This window comes from Penicillium canariense (assembly GCF_028826845.1).
Source record: "Penicillium canariense strain IBT 26290 chromosome Unknown utg000004l_segment0_segment0, whole genome shotgun sequence".
Classification (NCBI taxonomy): domain Eukaryota; kingdom Fungi; phylum Ascomycota; class Eurotiomycetes; order Eurotiales; family Aspergillaceae; genus Penicillium; species Penicillium canariense.
This window is the reverse complement of record NW_026622731.1, coordinates 1,199,879-1,216,683: the sequence shown is the minus strand read 5'-3', so window position 1 is coordinate 1,216,683 and position 16,805 is coordinate 1,199,879. Positions and strand designations below refer to the sequence as shown.

General features: G+C 49.3%; 4 protein-coding genes across 4 annotated transcripts; 2 read left to right on the top strand and 2 right to left on the bottom strand.

The window, feature by feature from the left end:
• Positions 1–486: 486 nt before the first annotated feature.
• N7482_006786 (uncharacterized protein) lies at positions 487–2,485 on the top strand (the record flags this gene model as incomplete). The annotated part of the gene is made up of 3 exons (XM_056688911.1): positions 487–2,094; positions 2,133–2,329; positions 2,395–2,485. The coding sequence occupies 3 exons, from the start codon at positions 487–489 to the stop codon at positions 2,483–2,485; spliced, it is 1,896 nt and encodes a 631-aa protein (XP_056541340.1).
• Positions 2,486–3,972: 1,487 nt separating this feature from the next.
• Positions 3,973–9,490, bottom strand: N7482_006785 (uncharacterized protein; the record flags this gene model as incomplete). The annotated part of the gene is made up of 6 exons (XM_056688910.1): positions 3,973–4,994; positions 5,055–6,082; positions 6,139–7,831; positions 7,885–8,206; positions 8,257–8,505; positions 8,567–9,490. 6 exons carry the CDS (start codon positions 9,488–9,490, stop codon positions 3,973–3,975), a joined length of 5,238 nt encoding a protein of 1,745 aa, XP_056541339.1.
• Positions 9,491–10,183: 693 nt separating this feature from the next.
• On the bottom strand, positions 10,184–14,126 carry N7482_006784 (uncharacterized protein; the record flags this gene model as incomplete). The annotated part of the gene is made up of 2 exons (XM_056688909.1): positions 10,184–12,144; positions 12,206–14,126. The coding sequence occupies 2 exons, from the start codon at positions 14,124–14,126 to the stop codon at positions 10,184–10,186; spliced, it is 3,882 nt and encodes a 1,293-aa protein (XP_056541338.1).
• Positions 14,127–15,128: 1,002 nt separating this feature from the next.
• Positions 15,129–15,998, top strand: N7482_006783 (ankyrin repeat domain-containing protein; the record flags this gene model as incomplete). The annotated part of the gene is made up of 1 exon (XM_056688908.1): positions 15,129–15,998. One exon carries the CDS (start codon positions 15,129–15,131, stop codon positions 15,996–15,998), a length of 870 nt encoding a protein of 289 aa, XP_056541337.1.
• Positions 15,999–16,805: the final 807 nt, after the last annotated feature.

Sequence of the window (16,805 nt, the reverse complement as noted above, 5' to 3'; positions counted from 1 at the left end):
CAGGGGTTTTGAGTATTTGAATCCTTATTGGGAAAGAATTGCCATTTTGTGTCCAAATACATGAGAGTATCTTGTACGCTGTAGAAAACAAGAAAGGAAAAGGATCATGAAAACGGCGAGAGATTTTGCCGTCCCGCAAGCGTGGGCGCGAACTCAGGAAAACCAGACATGATGGGTATGCGCCTGAGGCGTTTTTTTCTCCCGGCGAAGGCTTAATTATCGGGCCAAGGACTTTCACATCCTCTACGGAGTACGTACACGAGCTGAACGACGAAATTTGGCCCCATCTCGCAACGCTGCTGTGACGCTGATCGAGCGCCCCTATGACTGGCCTGTCGATCGCGAGGCCCACCAAGCCCAAAAGGCCGGCGATTAGGTTGGCGCCCACGAGTCCCTCGTTACTTTTCCTCAGCCTGCTCCCTGCTCTTTCGCGCGCCGTCATCTCCTTGGCGCTCCGCAGTTTCGCGGTCGACTGCGCGCCATATTATGCTGCCCACTGCCCGTCGAATTCGACTGTGGCTTATGACATTGTTCCAGTCGTTACAAGCCAGCATTATGGCTATCCTCGAGACTCTTCGAGCAGGGCTTTGGAGCGAACAAAACTACCAGCTTCTTGAGGGAGCTCGAGAGACATCATCTTACTACTATGCACGCACGACAAGGAGGACTTGGACCATGGCTGTTTCTGTAGCAGCAGTGATTTTCTTCCTTTGGGGTTTCCTGTTACCTCCGACAAACTTCAGCCGCATTGTCAATGAGCGTTTGTGCGATCATCCCATCTCCATACTTGCGTCCGATGCCTCGCAAGCGTTCAATGAAACTTTGACGCGCCAGTCCAAGTCATTAGACGAGGCAGTAACGGAATACCGTCGACGTTATAACATGCCACCACCTCCCCACTTCGATAAATGGTACGAGTTTGCGAAGCAGCGGAACACGGTTTTGATCGATGAATATGATACGATATACCATTCCATGCTGCCTTTATGGGGGCTTTCGCCGAGTGTAATCCGTTCGCGTGTCAGAGAGGACCTGGGCTTCGATAACGTGGTGATGGGTATCTCTATTCGCAATGGCGAGCCCATTCACCTGGGCAATGGCCAGGGAAACTTCCAACGGGACGCCGCAATGAAGCAATTCAACAAATTTGCTCAATGGCTGCCGGATATGGATCTCGAGTTCAATGTCCACGATGAGCCGCGGGTCGTTGTTCCTCACGAGGAGTTACACAGACTGGTAATGAAAGGCTATGCAGCTCAGGCTAGGTTGAACGGCAACTCATCATTGTTGAATCATTTTTCCGACAATAATAGCACTGCGCAGCCTATCCCAGAAGTATTCAGTACCAGGTTTATTAATCTCGAACGGCAAGAAACCTGGCTTTATTCCCGACTATCGTGCCCACCCGACAGCCCGACCATGAACCTCGATGGCAACGCGCCAGACAATACTAGTGCATTTGCCATCGAGCCATTGGGGTTTGTGTTCAATCAATCCGCCTCTAGCGATATCTGCAATAGTCCCTCGCTACAACATCGCCTTGGAATATTCGAGCGGCCCAATGCCTTCAAGCTCACGAACGAGCTAGTCCCTATGTTCTCAATGTCGCGTCCATCTTCATTCCAAGATATCCCTGTCCCTTCACCATGGTACTACGAGGAAGTCGGAGGCTATGAACCAGAACCCGATATCCCTTGGGAGTCAAGGGAAGGACAAATATACTGGCGAGGAACTACTACCGGAGGACACAGTCATGGTGGATCCTGGCAAAATTTGCAGCGACAGCGAGTGATTGCATCGTTAGAACGCAGATTGGGACATCATATTTTGGAACGCAAGGAAGAGTTCACTTGCAGCATCGGGGGTGACAAAGGATGGAAAGTTCGCGAGGCAAATCAAACAGAGCTCATCGGATATTTCAACGCCCATTTTGTTGATATAGTCGATTGTGAGGAGGACTGTTTCGACGAGCGGACGTTCTTTGATGTCGTGGACCGGGATGATCGCAATGAGGCGTGGAAATACCGCTACTTATTGGATATGGATGGCCACGCCTACAGCGGGCGATTCTATGCCTTCATGCGGAGCAAGAGCGTTCCGCTCAAGCTGACTTTTTTCGAGAATGGCACGAGAACGTGCTCATCCCATGGGTCCACTACGTGCCGCTCAACAAGGATGCCAACGAAATCCCTGAGATTGTGCGATTTTTCGAGCAGGACCCTGCCGGCCAGGAGATTGCTCGCACGATTGGCGAGGAAGGGCAGTCATGGGCTGCGAAGACACTCCGGAATGATGACATGGATGTCTATATGTTCCGGCTTATGATAGAGTAAGTCCTTCCTTTCGAGAGTTTTCAGTGATATGTCTTCTATGATGCTGACTATGCTATTGAAGATACGCCCGTGTGCAAGACGACCAACGAGAGAATCTGGGTTTCATTTCCCTGGTTCCGTTGGCTGAGAGCTTATCCCAGCACTCTTACTGAGTTCATTAACCACGGTATAAATTTGCACGAATTTGTTCTCTATATCACGATGAACCCATGTACAATTTAGAAATGATTATTTTTAAGCAAAGAGCGATTCTGCATTGATGGCCACACTCATCGAAACTCAAGTCGCCCCTGAGCACTTCTAAGCACTTCACCTACCTAATATAATAGTATACTTACGCATTAGGGTTGGTTTCTTCCATCTTGACTTAGTGACAGGTACTCAAAATTAATGGACGTAGTGAAGGTTTGGGTAGTAAGCTTCCAAAGTTTTTCCACGCTGGAATCGGGAGGCTGTTCTAGCAGAAACAGTTACCAAGACGCGGTTTAAGAGATATATACCTATTAATGTGAGTTGATCGGGGAGAGGTATTGTACTTTTGATAATGAACTATATTCATCTCTATCAATACCTAGATTAATATACCTACAATATAAAAGTATATCATAAGCCCCACTGTAAATGTTACATTCTAATATTTCCTATAAAGGAGGTATAGTGGTTGAGAAACAATATTGTAAATTTTCGCATTTATTATGTGTTTTGGGGCATTCGGCGTAAGCGGGTATCCGATGTACAGGGGCCATTCAATAGTATTTAGAACACCGTAGAGCTTTCTGGCCTCGATATTATGACAAGGTGTAACTTCCCTCTGTCACTCCTATGCCTGAGTGACTCGGAGATTACCTACTCGGTACCTGATATTGCAAATAGTGAATTATATTTAGGTACCTAGCTCACCTGCAGCCTACTAATGAACCTGCTCATCACAATACTCAGCCTGTCAGCCCTAAAGCTCTTAATTCACGATCCCTGACACCCTCTTGATGGATATTAACACACAGCTATGTACTAGACTCCCTGCCGAAGAGCATGGCGTGAAGATTCTGGTGGGCATTGGTAATGGGGACACACCGGGGCCTGAAGAGGTGATTTTTGAGTCCATTAAAGGCTCCACAGAGAATATTCTACATAGTGCCCCCTGTCAGGCTCTATGGGGCGAGACCTGTCTCAGTCATTAGCCTGTTTTGTACATGTACCTGTTGGTAAAAAGCATTCAAAGATTAGCGCCGTTCCATCCCTTAGGATGGTCCCTGAATACATTGGCTTTATTCAAGGCCACACCACCCAGCCTCTTGGAGAGCGACCGAAAAAGTTGTATCGACGATGGCCGGTTCTCCCGCCTCCCTTGTCTGTTGCCGTATATCCGGCTACGCATGGCAGATGCTTTTTATCTCAGCCGAATATATGAAGCAAAAATCATGGCAGGTGCAAGAAGATAAAGAATGCTACGGGGACGCTAATATCCAATAATTTATGAGCTAATTTCATTTTCAGCTTGGTGTCCAAGCTTGAATTGGATTTCTCCACTCTTTGGCGGCGCTCTTGAACCTAATCAATGCCTTCATGCTAATTCTTCTATATGCTATCCTGGTGTAATCCTAGGGTCTCAGCTAGAGACATTCACAGATGCAGTGATCTACCACTGCTGGGCTAACCCTCCCCACAAAGCAACCTCATCAAGGTCCGTATCCTTCACTTCCTGTGTCCTCGGGTCCTCGGCGTCATTCTCATCATCATCGTTACCCCGACGGGACACTCCCTTCACAACAAGCCTTTTGGGAACTTCATTTGCCTCAAGAAGACTAACCAGTTTTCTCTTTTGGGGACTCTGCTGTGCCCGCTTCTGACAGACATCGATCATGAGCTGTGCTGTGCTTCTGGAATCCCAGCCTTTCATAAAGAACTCGGGCGCTCGATTAACAGCATTCTGCCACTGGAAGTTTTGGCGTTGCGGTTGAATGGGGACCCTAGGAACGGTGCGAGTGGTCTCATTCACCCATGTATCTATGGCCATTTCAAGTGGGGTGCTGCCTGTGGCATTCTCTCTGTGCAAAAGATCAGGCCGGAAGTCGAGGATGGGTTCCAGGACTTGCGGAAAGCCCTTCTTGACGCAGTCATGCACAGGAGTGTTACCAGCGCCATCAAGCAGCTCTAGGAACTTTTGATTGGTGGCTTTCCCCAGATTCAGGAATAATTTGGTAATTTCGCTGGTCACGTCCACATCTGAAACTCCATTGGCGACCTTAGGGGCGTTTAAGACGTCAAATTTCGAATACGCATGCAACCAGCGTGCGAAGGGCGTCCTCGAGGCTTCGCCAGCACGTTGCATGAGCATGGTAGAGACGAGATTTTTGTCCATCAACTCAATTATTTGAGAGATGATTTTGGGATCTTTGCGAGTATTGCCCAGGATGGAATATAGCAGCAAGTGTAGGAGGTTGCTGCCTTGGGAGTCGCGGGTGGCCTGGTTTGCGCCAGCATTGATTAAGATGCGAGCGAAGCTCAATCTGTGAAGTGAGACAGCCAGGGCGAGAGGTGTGTGCCCTCCGGAAGATCTGACCTCGAGGCATTCAGGGTGATGGTTGACGAGGTATTGAATCAGCTGCTCGGATTCGTCACAGGGGCGAGCCATCACGGCGCAATGAAGCACGAGATTGTCTATGCGACATATTAGTAAATCTTCTCTCATACCTCAGCGGCTCAATTGGAGACACTCACTTCGAGTCTGGAGCCAGTTCAAGACAGAAGCCTCTAGTCCGAGCTTAGACTGGGACAATCTCTTGATATTCTCGTCCTCCAGGTGCGCATTGACATATTCGAGGTAGTAGCGACTAGGAGCAGTACCCAAAAGCCACTCGGTGCTAGTCAGCTTTCCCTGAATGGCAGAAATAAGAAGGGGTGGGCGTCCGGCATCGCTAAATCCTGGGAGGAAATTATTGTTGCCAGGTCTTCCAGCATCTGCCCAGTCCTTGCGCTTTTGACCCCGAATTGACAATCCGGGATAGTACTGTGGCTCCTCGCGAGCCTCAACGCCAGATTCTTTGCTCATTTTGGTGAGTGGGAGACCAGCGGCAGTACTTTGGATTATTTTGCCTAGGCAGTCGGTATGGCCCAGAGCCATAGCAAGCTGGAACTCATCCTGACCAAGGGTAAACACAGTCGTGCCGGATGGGTCGTTGCCTGCACAGTCGTGTCCGGCCTTCAAGAGCCAGTCCAACAGGGAAAGATCATTCTTGAAAATCGCAAATTTGAAAAGGGTATTGATTCTCATATTCGGAGAGCCATGTCGGTGGGTCATCATCACCTGGCGGAGTGTGTCTTCCTTGGGAAATTCTTGACCCAAGAAAAGATGGGCAGGGCATCCTCGCAGAAGTGCTTGACGTGGCGAAATGTCACTTTCGACCTGCGTGGTAACTTCCCCGACCCTTTCGTGAGTGAACTGGTCATCCATAGTACGGCCGATAATATTGAGGCCCTCATCATCTGAGGACCCATAGTCCGAGTCGAAGTCCATCTCAAACTGCTGTTGACCTGTGGGCTTCTTGATCTTGTATTGGACTCGGATAATCTGCAATATAGCCTTCGCGATACGCAGATGAGCCCGGAGTACTGCTATATGAAGGCAGGTAAGCCCCAGGTCATCACTTCGGGCAATCTCCAGCGGTGGCTGATTTTGCGCTGGTCCCCACATGCCGAGAGTGAGTGTCTTGATAGTGTCGATATCGCCATTCCATGCAGCCTCGAACCTGTAGCACAAGAGTCAGCAACTAACTTCAATTCCATTTGGGCGCTGGGGCAATACAGCTGTAGGTATCCGTCTCTCGAGACGTCAGTAAGACTTGACGACAACTTGAAGAATTCAATTTTGAATATCAGGTTGGGTTTTTCCTTCTGCTGGAATTGCCGATTCCGACCTTGTTCAGAATGCTGCGATTCGTCCGGGTGAAGCTCCTCATATGTCTTTGCGTTTCTCGATGATAGTTCTGTCTCAAGCAACTCGTAATTGCGAATCAGCTCCACAATAGCAGCTCTCTTCTCAGTTTCGCCAGGCTTGTCATCAGATAATTTCCGGCGCTCTTCGTGCTCTTCAGCCTTCTTGTTGCGCTCCTTGGCATCCTTTAGCTGAATTTTTGCAGAAAGCATCTTATAGGTCCCTTCTTGAAACCCCGCTAAATAACAGTCATCGTTCTGCTCAATTATGACGCGGTCAGGGACCCCGTAATGAAGTTGTCGGGGAGGTTCTTTTTTCAAGTAGGCTTTCAGCCCTTTCAAGCAGCGCTTCGTGAAGTTCACAACTGTCTCGCCTGAATTGGGTCTTGGCTTGAACTCAGTATTCGGGTCGACGCCGCGTTTCAGGAGATCAATAGCCATCAGGGGCAGATCGTTCTCAATCGCAAAAATGATTGGCTGCTTTACCCCCTTTTCCAGCATTTGATCTTCCCGACCAAACCGTACTGCATCGGGCAGCTGCGACTTGATGGCTTTCAAGCATTCACTAAGATCGAGTGTGGGCTTTGCGCCCTTGTCAAGCAACTTCGTTGCCCCAGTAGGATTTTTAGCACATAAGGCATTCACCAAAGGCGAAAAAAAAGTATTCATCGGTCCATACCAGGTACCATGGACTGCCATATGATTGATGGCCCGTTGGACTGCTGGTCCGTCATGCTTCTGGTAAATGTCGAGAAGGTCACTGTAATTGGATTGAGCGACATAATGGAGTGGTGTAAAATAAGAAACGTCACCCTGGGCAGGCGAAGCACCAAGCTTCAGAAGCGTTTGCGACATTTCTCTCGCTTTGTCCAAGGGCAAAGCGAGCACCAATACCAAGGTCAGAATTGCACCTCTTGGCTGCTTGCTGTAGTCGTCTGTGATCTTGATTGGCATCAACACATCAGCACCGAAGGAAGTGACAAGCTCCGTGACAGTTTCAACATGTCCATGGAGAATCGCAAGATGCAACGGCGATGCGAGGTTATCCCACCCAACCACATTAATGTCGTAGATATCTGGATCCAGTTCGTTCTCTTCGATGGTGTCGTGAGTAGGCGCCATCTTGTCATTTCCATCTTTATCCACCTTCACATACGAATCAGATGTGTGCGAGAGATCATCACTGTTGTCATCTTCTTCGTCGGAATCATCGCCTTCGGCTTGGTCAACCTCCATTGGTGTAGGCTTTTGTTTTTCCGCTTGTTCATTCTCATTGCTCTTCTTCAATAGAATGCGAACAATCTCGGTTTCGCCTCGGGCAGCGGCAAGATGCAATGCAGTCTTCCCATCAGCCATCCGCAAAATCAGCCTAGCACCATGATCCACAAGACACTGAACAATCTCTGGTGTCGAGGACATGCAGGCAAGTTGTAGGGGAGTACGTCCCGTGCAATCACGACGATCTAGATTTGAATTCTCGTGGGCAAGGAATTCCTTCACACTTTCTAGATCGTGTGAGACAATAGCCTGGCAAAGTAGCTCAGTGCGACCAATATATGCCATCTCTACAAGTCATCGTTAGCGCATCACTTATCAGCAAGATATTGGTGAATCCTACCCGTCCAATCGGTCTCGGTGATTGGGTTGAAACTACCGATCTCTTGTCGACCAGGGTTATCTTTGATGAAGCTGATTTTGCCAGAGATATAGATCTTGCTCTCTTCTTCTGCTAAGTTTCGTTCTTCGTTAGTGACTGGTCGCGGGCAGAATCCACAGCAGTCGCCAATAACATGTTCGGCTTCACCAAAGAAGGCTGGGTGACGGTGAAGATAAACCTTGCGGTCCTTTTTCTGATTCCACTGCGCATTGAGAAGTAAATCTTTTGTGTACAATATCTTCTCAATCTTCCGCGCATTGAACCTTCGGCCGTAGGGGATAGTCTGTCTTTTCGTTAGTGCGCAGGCTCATCAGTAAGAATGGAAATACGCACGAAAGTATGGTAATTGGAGACTTGGTCTTCCTCCTGCCACTCCGGTACTTCATCTTCCCAGTCATCTTTGATGTTGCCACGCAACTCTTTGCCTTGGCGACGTCGCAGGTAAACGCTGAGCGGAGGCCGCCCGCGCTCTTCGCGCCTCTTTCTCAGGTAAGCATCTCGGTCTCCAGGCTTGGGCAGTTTTTCGAGAACCAAGAGTCGTGCAAGCCCTTCGGTTCTTGTGAAATTTCTTTCGAAAATTGTCTTTTCCAACAGTTATCATTACCAACTAATATCATTGTGAAGGTTATCAAGGCAGTCATACCGGGTCGACCTTTGACCGGTCAAGTGGGGACCAAAATATTTCGAATCCACGGTGAGAGTACTTGGAAAGACGATTCTCATAAGATGGTGAACGCCGAGTCAGATCAACCTGATTTGTCTGAGTGATGTACGAGGCGATTGCCCGAGGAGACGCATAGACCTGTTGGCCGTCATAGGCCACACAGGAACAATCCACATCAAACCCTGTGAGGATTTCGGCTATCGAGCGATAGATGCGAAGAACTATCTGCACATGCCGCGTGGGATATTGCGATGCAATAGTGATAGTGTTCTTTGTGCGGATGGTGGTAGTCTCGTACAAAATGGTATTGCGGATCTTGTCTTCGATATCTTTGATCTTCTCGAGGGCTTGTGCCTCAGTCAAACCATACAGGAACAAGTCCACATCTGATGCCGGAGCAAACTCCTCATGATAGTATTGACGAAGACCACGCTTGGAATTGCGATACTTCTCTGGCACGGGTAGAAGAGATGTCACCACTGCACTACCAGCAGCCACGACATTACTCCAGTCCAATTCACTCAGCGCGCCCTCAGTGAAAAGAGCGAAATTATTCTGGAACTCAACGAAGGTGGGTACGACAGCAGGTGAGCCATCTACTCTGCGCTTTTCTTCAGGGATGGCCAGAATATACTTTTCCTTCTGTTCCGGTGTTTGTGAAGCCACGTCTCGCGCCCGAATGCGAAGGTCTGTGGAGCCAGTGGTGTCGTAGAGAGGTACAATGTTGGCGTAGTTATCCTTCACCAAAGCATTTGATGGATCTTGAGCGAATATCTTTCGCGCAGAAGCATCATAGTCGTTGTAAGGCTTGACAAGATTGCCGATGGGTGCCTCTGGGTGCGATTGAACATACTGCACGAAGTTGTTGTGTTTCACGGGCACAAAAGGCAAAGGAGAAGTCATTGTCAGTATGAAAAGCAAAGGTGTGCTTGGTGAATTCCGTAGGCCAGAGAGAGTCGGGAAATCGATGGCTTTTATGTACTATCTGGTAAAACAATTGTCTAGGCTGGTTTGGGCGTAGTGCATGAAGGGTCTAGGCAGCCTTAGGCAACAGGGGTAGATCCGCCCAGCAGCCGCCAATTAACGTCACGCCAAGCATCAAATAAATGCGGGTCTCTTCGCTAAGATCTAGAGAGAGAAAAAGGGTGGGAAGGAGGTCCTTCAAATTGAACAGAATATAAAATCTGTCAGGTTGAATGAATCCCCTTTGATGATTGCATCGTCGCTGAGTCGAGGGGCTATATTACAAACTGTACAGAATGTCTGACCTGAGATCAAAACCACCCCCACATAAAGAAACATAAGTGATCCTACTCCACAACAAACCAGAATTCCAAATTTAGAATATCTGAAGAGAAGAAAGAAGCTAACCAGTATTATGTGAAGCCTATATATGTATGTACTCAGGATCTTCAGTAGTAAAATTCCTATTTATATAATACTATCTTGCTGCTTTTGTACAGCATTCATTAACCATTTCTACCGGACAAGAAAAATCTTCTAAAGCGTCTCTTATGTACAGTGGCATCTCGAAATCTGTAACCAGTTGCATGAAGAAAGTCTAGGGTTGATGGTTCAGCTTCCCATAATGCTGATTCACGGCGACGATATATACTTCGGGTAATTATCGTAAATGTAGTCCATCTCTTCTGGCGCTGAGTCCTTCACCTGAAAATACTGATCGGACGAAGTTTTTGGAATGAGCTTGCAGTTGGGCCGTGCGGCTCCCAACCCCATCAAACCATCTACCACCTCGCTGGTAAGATTCTCCTCATCGCCGTTATTCCACATCGCTACCGTACCCCAGCGTCCTGTGTTCGCTTCGATTGAAATGCTCTTCGTAACCCCGTTATCTTTCAGCACGGCTTCGATGTCGCGTTCGATATCAGTACTGTCTGCCCAATTCTCGATGCCCCAAAATGTGAACAAGAACTGATCGTACTTGGAGCCATATTTCTGCAGGTCCTTGTCCACAACCACGAACTTGACACAATTTTCAGTTGGTGCAGGCACACTGGTTGCCGTCGGGGAGCCAACTGGAGCCACATTCCCGTCGCCGTCACCGGTTGCTTCAGCGTAGGCATACATGGTACCTCCTTCATTTGTACTCGTGTAGTCGTAAACAATTTCCTTGATCGGATCGCCGAGGCCAGTTGTCTTTGTTATGGGACCAGTAGCCGAAGGATCACCGTACTTGGTATAATCGTAATACTCTTTGCCAGCCGTGAAAACGAAGACATTCCCATTGCCGATGTCTGTGGACGTATAATCGGTGACGGTGACTGTGGGTTGTGTCTGAGCAGCGGTTGTGTATGGTACAGTATTGCTTGGCCATTCCGTGATTTCTGCGCACTGGTCGAGAACTGTCAAAGACCCCATTGCGTATGGCAGAGTGACCAAAACTTCCTTGTTTGACGTTGTCGAGCACTGACAGAAAGCGCCTTCGTTGCCGTTGAGGTCCTTTTGGACGTTTGCGCAGATGGCTGAGGTAGGAACGGCTGTCGCAACTTGTATAAAGCTAGTCATCGGGAAGGTCTTGATGTCACTGCATTTTGTGCCGCTCGGTTTGGCGATTGCATGCTTCAGCGTATGACCGCTGTTCGTTGATGAGCAGCTGCACACGGAGTAAGTGCTGTCGTATACTTCTAGGTCGCACATGGCTGATGTCGTAGTTGCTGTCGTAGAAGCGACTGTGTTCGTGCCGGAAGGGGTTGTGGATGCGGCTGAGATCATACCGGTAGAGGTTGTAGACGCGTCTGTGGTCGTGCCAGTAGAGGATATCGATGTAAGTCTGCATGCCGCGGCTCGCTTCTGGTTTTTTCCATTTTGTTGATTCTGTCGGGGGCACCATTGCTCCAAGTGTTCATCGTTTTCCATCAAGACTCGCCAGATGGCCTTTGGTGGGTCCTGGTCATCCGGGTCGTAAGCGTCCTCGGGATTGATATTTTGATAAGGGTCAAATTCAACCAAGACCCGACCCTTCGAGTCGCCGTTTTTGTTGTATTTAAACAAGACCTCGTTTTCCCTTTTTTGCTTTTCCGCCTCTCTTTCACGCAGATCTTCGATTTCATCCACACCACTGTAGTCAACCGGGGGTGGCTTGTCGTAAAGGTGTTTCGTGATTTGAACTCCCGGCCACTTGGAACTCTCTCCGGTGAGCACATCCTCAAGCCACCCAACTGTAGTGGGATACATCATCTTCCCATCCTTTTGCGGCGTCATGATGAAGATTTGAGCATTGTTGGCTGGGTCGAGGATATTTCCGGCATCACCCAATGGGTAGGCTGCGGGAGTGCCGTCCTCTTCGGGATCTCCGCTTTTGATAGCATTAGTAGCTTGATCCTTGAAAGTATCAGGATAATTCTCAGCCATCATTGTGGGACTCTCCCAGAAATGCCCGAGCCAGGCCCCCATCTCGGAAACAATCGCCACGGCAGTACAGCCCACGAGATCTTGAACGTAAAGTCGACCAGCTGCTTGGTCGAACTTCATGTACCTCGAGCTGGTAAGCTTGCCGTTGGCTTTGTGCTCAACAATCGTAGTTCCTGATTTTTTGACTTGAAGTCGGTCAGTATAGATGTCTTTAAGGATAAGTACATAGGCCATAGGATGACTTACCGGCTTCCTCCACGTATTCAAGTGTGTTTTCAAACCCATTGAGGGGATCAAGGTGCCGTTTCTTGAAGGAGTTGGAATCTTCATGCTGAGATCTTCTCTTCTTTAAGGATGCAGCGAGATTTGCTGCTGATGAGCAAGCTGTGCATTCAGGGGAACATGTGATTTCACTACTGCTCGCGGCGGTAGTAGTAGTTGTGCTGGTTGTGGTAGTTTGGGTGCCAGTGCTCGTCGACGTAGTAGAATCGGTGGCAGTCGCAGATTCGGACTGCGTCGCCTTTTCTTCCTCCTCCTTCTCCTTTTCTTCTAGCTCTTCGAGCGCTTCCGTGATCTCGGAGAAGTTTCTGATGTTATTTTTGAATTGTTGCTCTGTCTCCGATGTCATCTTCTCCAACGCAGGCATTTCATCCTTGATTTCGGATATCCCTTGCTTGGTAAGGTCCCATCCCGAATTGATCAGATTTCCGATATTTTTGGAGCCACGTTTGATTTCATTTGTGGCTTTGTCGACGAAGCAACTGGCAGCTTTGAAGATACTGAGGATTCCTCCCCCGGAGCTGCAACTACCATCAGATGACCCTCCTCCTGAGCTGCTGCTGCTTTTTCTATGCTCGACATAGTCGCTAATCCGTTCCTGTGCCTTGCGAAGATTACCATGGACTTGGTTCCAGGTATTCTTATCTTTGAGATCGGCATTCTGAACATTATTGCTGAGCTTTCCGAGCCAACCAGCGACTGTCACACCTTCGGTAGCCTGGGCTGCTCCAGTAGCGGTAATGGTCTCTGTAGGCATCTCGCTCATTAAATCGTCCCATGCTTCTGTGGTAGCAGCTGCCTCTGTCTGCTCGGCAGACAGCAATGCAGCTATCTCAGCGGAAGAGGTGCCAGTCAGTGTAGATAGCATCGACACCATCTCCTGGCTGTCTGGGGAGTCCCCAAGGCTGAGAGTCACCGAGGTCGAGGCATCATCGGACTTTGGGGTAGTGGTGGTCTGTGAGGGACCTGAGGTTGTCGACGGGGTAATGCTTGTGGCAGTAGGCGACACAGAAGCATTTGTACCAGACGTATGGGTACCAGATGCAGCAGACTGTGACGATGACGACTGACCAATATTGGTCTTAGATTGGCCAGCGGTGTTAGCAGCAGAAAGGTTTGGATTGGAGGGAGTAGGCGAGCCACTTGTGTTGTCGGTAGGCGAAGTTGGTGGAGTTTTAGCCGGGTTGCCAGGTGACGGGGTATCACTCTGGCCACTCTTGGTAGTTCCTTTCACGAGTGGAATTGAACCAGCAGGAGCGGTTGAAGGAGAACTGCCAACCTGGGAGCTTGGAGGTGTGTTTGAACCAGATCCCTGAGCTGTGTCCGAGGGAGTTGTCTCCGATCGTGGGGTTCCGCTTGGAGAAAGTTGAGAAGGACGCTGACTAGAACGTGGAATCTGGGTTCTTGAGGGCTTTTTTGCAGGTGCCGTGGTATGTGCGGCTGGTGGGCTTGCAGGAGTTGTTGATGATTGGCCATATGTCGCCTGTCCATATTCGATAGCATGAAAGTGTAGAACGGGGGTCGAAGACTCTGGAACCGTCACAGTAGTCCTAAGATGCTGAATCCATGTCTCTACAGAAGGAGCAAATCTGACAGGGGTCAAAGTGACAGTGCAAGGGTCTCCCAGACAAGGAGGAATTGAGGGTGTGTTGGTTCTTGTGGACGAGATGCCGGGTTCGGTGGACGACGCAAAGTCAACAACCACAGTTGAGCCGCTCGGTGCGACAATATCCGCAAAAATAACGGTGGCAGATGGATTTCCAGGAACCGTGGTCTCATATTTGGTGATATCGCCAGTGATTGGACCTCCAACTGGGTTGAAAGCCGCACTGCTTCCCTGTAAGAGGGAAAGTAGAGACACTGCCAACCCGCTCCGGTTAGAGAACATGGCGGTAACTAGGATTATGCAATGCTTTGGTGTCGGGAGATGTAGACGAAGGAGTTGGAAAGAAGAGTTGGCGGATTTATATTTCTAGTACTGTTCTCTGTAAATTGAACCCATTGCTGGCCCCCAAGCCCTGGACGGGCCAGACCATGCATAGTCCAGACTATTTTCTCTCATTCCGCATGATCGCAGGTCACTGCCTCTTAGAGTAGTAGTTGGTTTGTTTCAAGTAGAAGCGAGTTAAGGAGTGGATACCGCGGGAACTTTTGGTTCTCATTGTTTTGGCCCTTGGGGCCAAGGCCCGGGCGGCTGCAGATCCGGGCGGCTACACATCGGGGCGGCTACAGACTGGGGCGGTTAGTATTGTGGTATTCTCATGACCACGGTTGAAGAGAAAAGAGTGCCATTGAGTGAACAATCATAAAAATTTACCAACCTCTCTTCCAATCAGACTGGTATAGAGTATGAAGAAGCATGGCGTGATATCAACCAAGCATGGCCTTCTGCAGCATGCGGAGAGATGCAAGATACAAATGGACCTAGCGGTCGGGAAACCAGCCAGGGGAAATATGGGGCGAAAATTAATGATATTGGGATCATCCAGGTGCTATTTTCCAGACGAGTGGGGCGAGAGGATGGATGTAGTGGATGCTAAAAGAAAGGAACTAAACAGCAGAATGAATAAACCCTTGTCTTATGGGCTGACTAAGGAGTCGTGCAGCGATGGTGTGTGTACGGAGTACAATTACTCCAATGAGAGGAAAGCCAGGCGCGAAACGACCCACCACAAGGAGCGCCGTCTGGCCCACTCTCTTCCAACTTCAGCTGTGTCCAAACAGACGATCTCTTGGGGGCTGTCTGCCAAGGCTGATCACAGGAAAATGTGACGTGGGGACCTTGACTACATGCTCAAAACACTCTCAATTGCTTGCTTCTAATCATCCCCTCTTCCGCCCCCAAAACAAAGAACAAGGCCAAAGCGAAGGCTACAGGCTTTGACACACCATGGATGAAGCTGAACGACGACGACGCTCAAATCCAGTCGGTCTGGTTGGTAATGGCTGCGCCAGACACTGCCTAGAAGATGTTCGTCGTGGAATCAACTGGGCCGCAGAAACTTCCCCGCGAATCCATGCTCAAGCCCTGGACAGAGGAATTCGTGGTGCTTTTCGAGAACAGGACGAGGAAATTTTGATCTATCTCGTGACTGAGGCCAATGTCCCTCTGGAAGAAATCGACCCATACCAGCTCTCTACCATCAGTTCGCTTCCACTCTGGGAAGCGGTGCTTAAGCGCGGATGGGACATCAATCAACGGACCAAATCACATGGAGGCTTAGGGCAAAGGCTTCGACTGTTGGACTTTGTCTGCTACGATAGTGACCTCGTCCACTGGTTACTCGACCGCGGAGCCACAGTAGATGACGGTGAAAAAGACACTGTGAAATGCCCGCCCCTACTTCAGACTGCGGCCGAGCGGGCAACTGTACCACTCTATAAACTATTTCAGGAACTTGGAGCACCTCATGGACCACGTGAGCTCCATCTTGCCGTCAAGAGGGCCAGCGGGCCCTATCCCTACATGGAAATGGTTCGCTATCTTGTGGATGAACTCGGACTTGATGTCAATCAGTTGGATGGGGACGAATATTTCGGGTGCTCCGACACTGGAATGTTCTTCGGGCCACCGCTGTATTGGGCCATGGAAGGTTCGGGCGGGGGTGAAGAAGTTGTCCGATTCTTACTCGAACGCGGTGCAGATCCGTATTTGAATGGTGATGCAATGGAGAAGGCGGAAAGCCGCGGGAAACAAGGTGTCGTTGCAATACTGCAAGAGTGGAAAGACGGGAAAATTGCAGTGCAGCGAAAGGATTGATGGGGCTTAGATAGGGCAATAAACAATCGCTATACCATTTCCTTCGGACTGTTGCGATTTCTGGAAGAATACCATAATGTCGTATATTTGAATAGATACGAATAGATTGCAACGAATGATGTCGAATGTGCAAAGAATACCCGACCCCGACCGCCACCAACACGGTACCATTTCGCCATGAGCCTCCCGTCGGTATAAGTGCGCAACATGTCTGGTATCTCGCTCACTTGTGTCTGGTCGCTGCCTTTTTCGCAGGATCCTTGTAGACAACCTTACCCGTTTCCGTGTCCAGCATAGCGCTGTGATCGAAACCATCTTCCGCTCCGCGTGGTAGCGGGCCATCTCCAGCTGGATATTCTACTCAGTCCGCATCTTTCGGGTTTTCACTTTCAATTCCATGGGCTTCGGCTGGTTGTTTCACCACTCCAAGCCCGACCGGTGGTGGTACCCGTTGCTGCCCTCCTTCCTTTATAAATGCCTCCGCCTCTTCGCGCTTCGAGAGCTTCTGGTATCAGGGTCTCGGGAACCCACGTATCTGCTCTTGGGCGTTATCCAGTCTCTGTATACACCAGGAGCTCTGCCGCGTTGAATGCCGTAGAATCTGGGCTCAGGGCCTTGCGCAGAAGCTCCAGTGACAGTGCTTCGAGTCAGGAATGCGTTTGCATTTTTCAAGGCTGAGAATTGATTGGATCCAGTATGATCCTTCAAAGTTTAGCATTTTAGAGGCCGCGAGTGCTTGAGTGCTTGCCATGATACCGAGGGTTCTATCTGGCTAGTCAGTATGGAGTACATAGGAGCAAGTGTTCA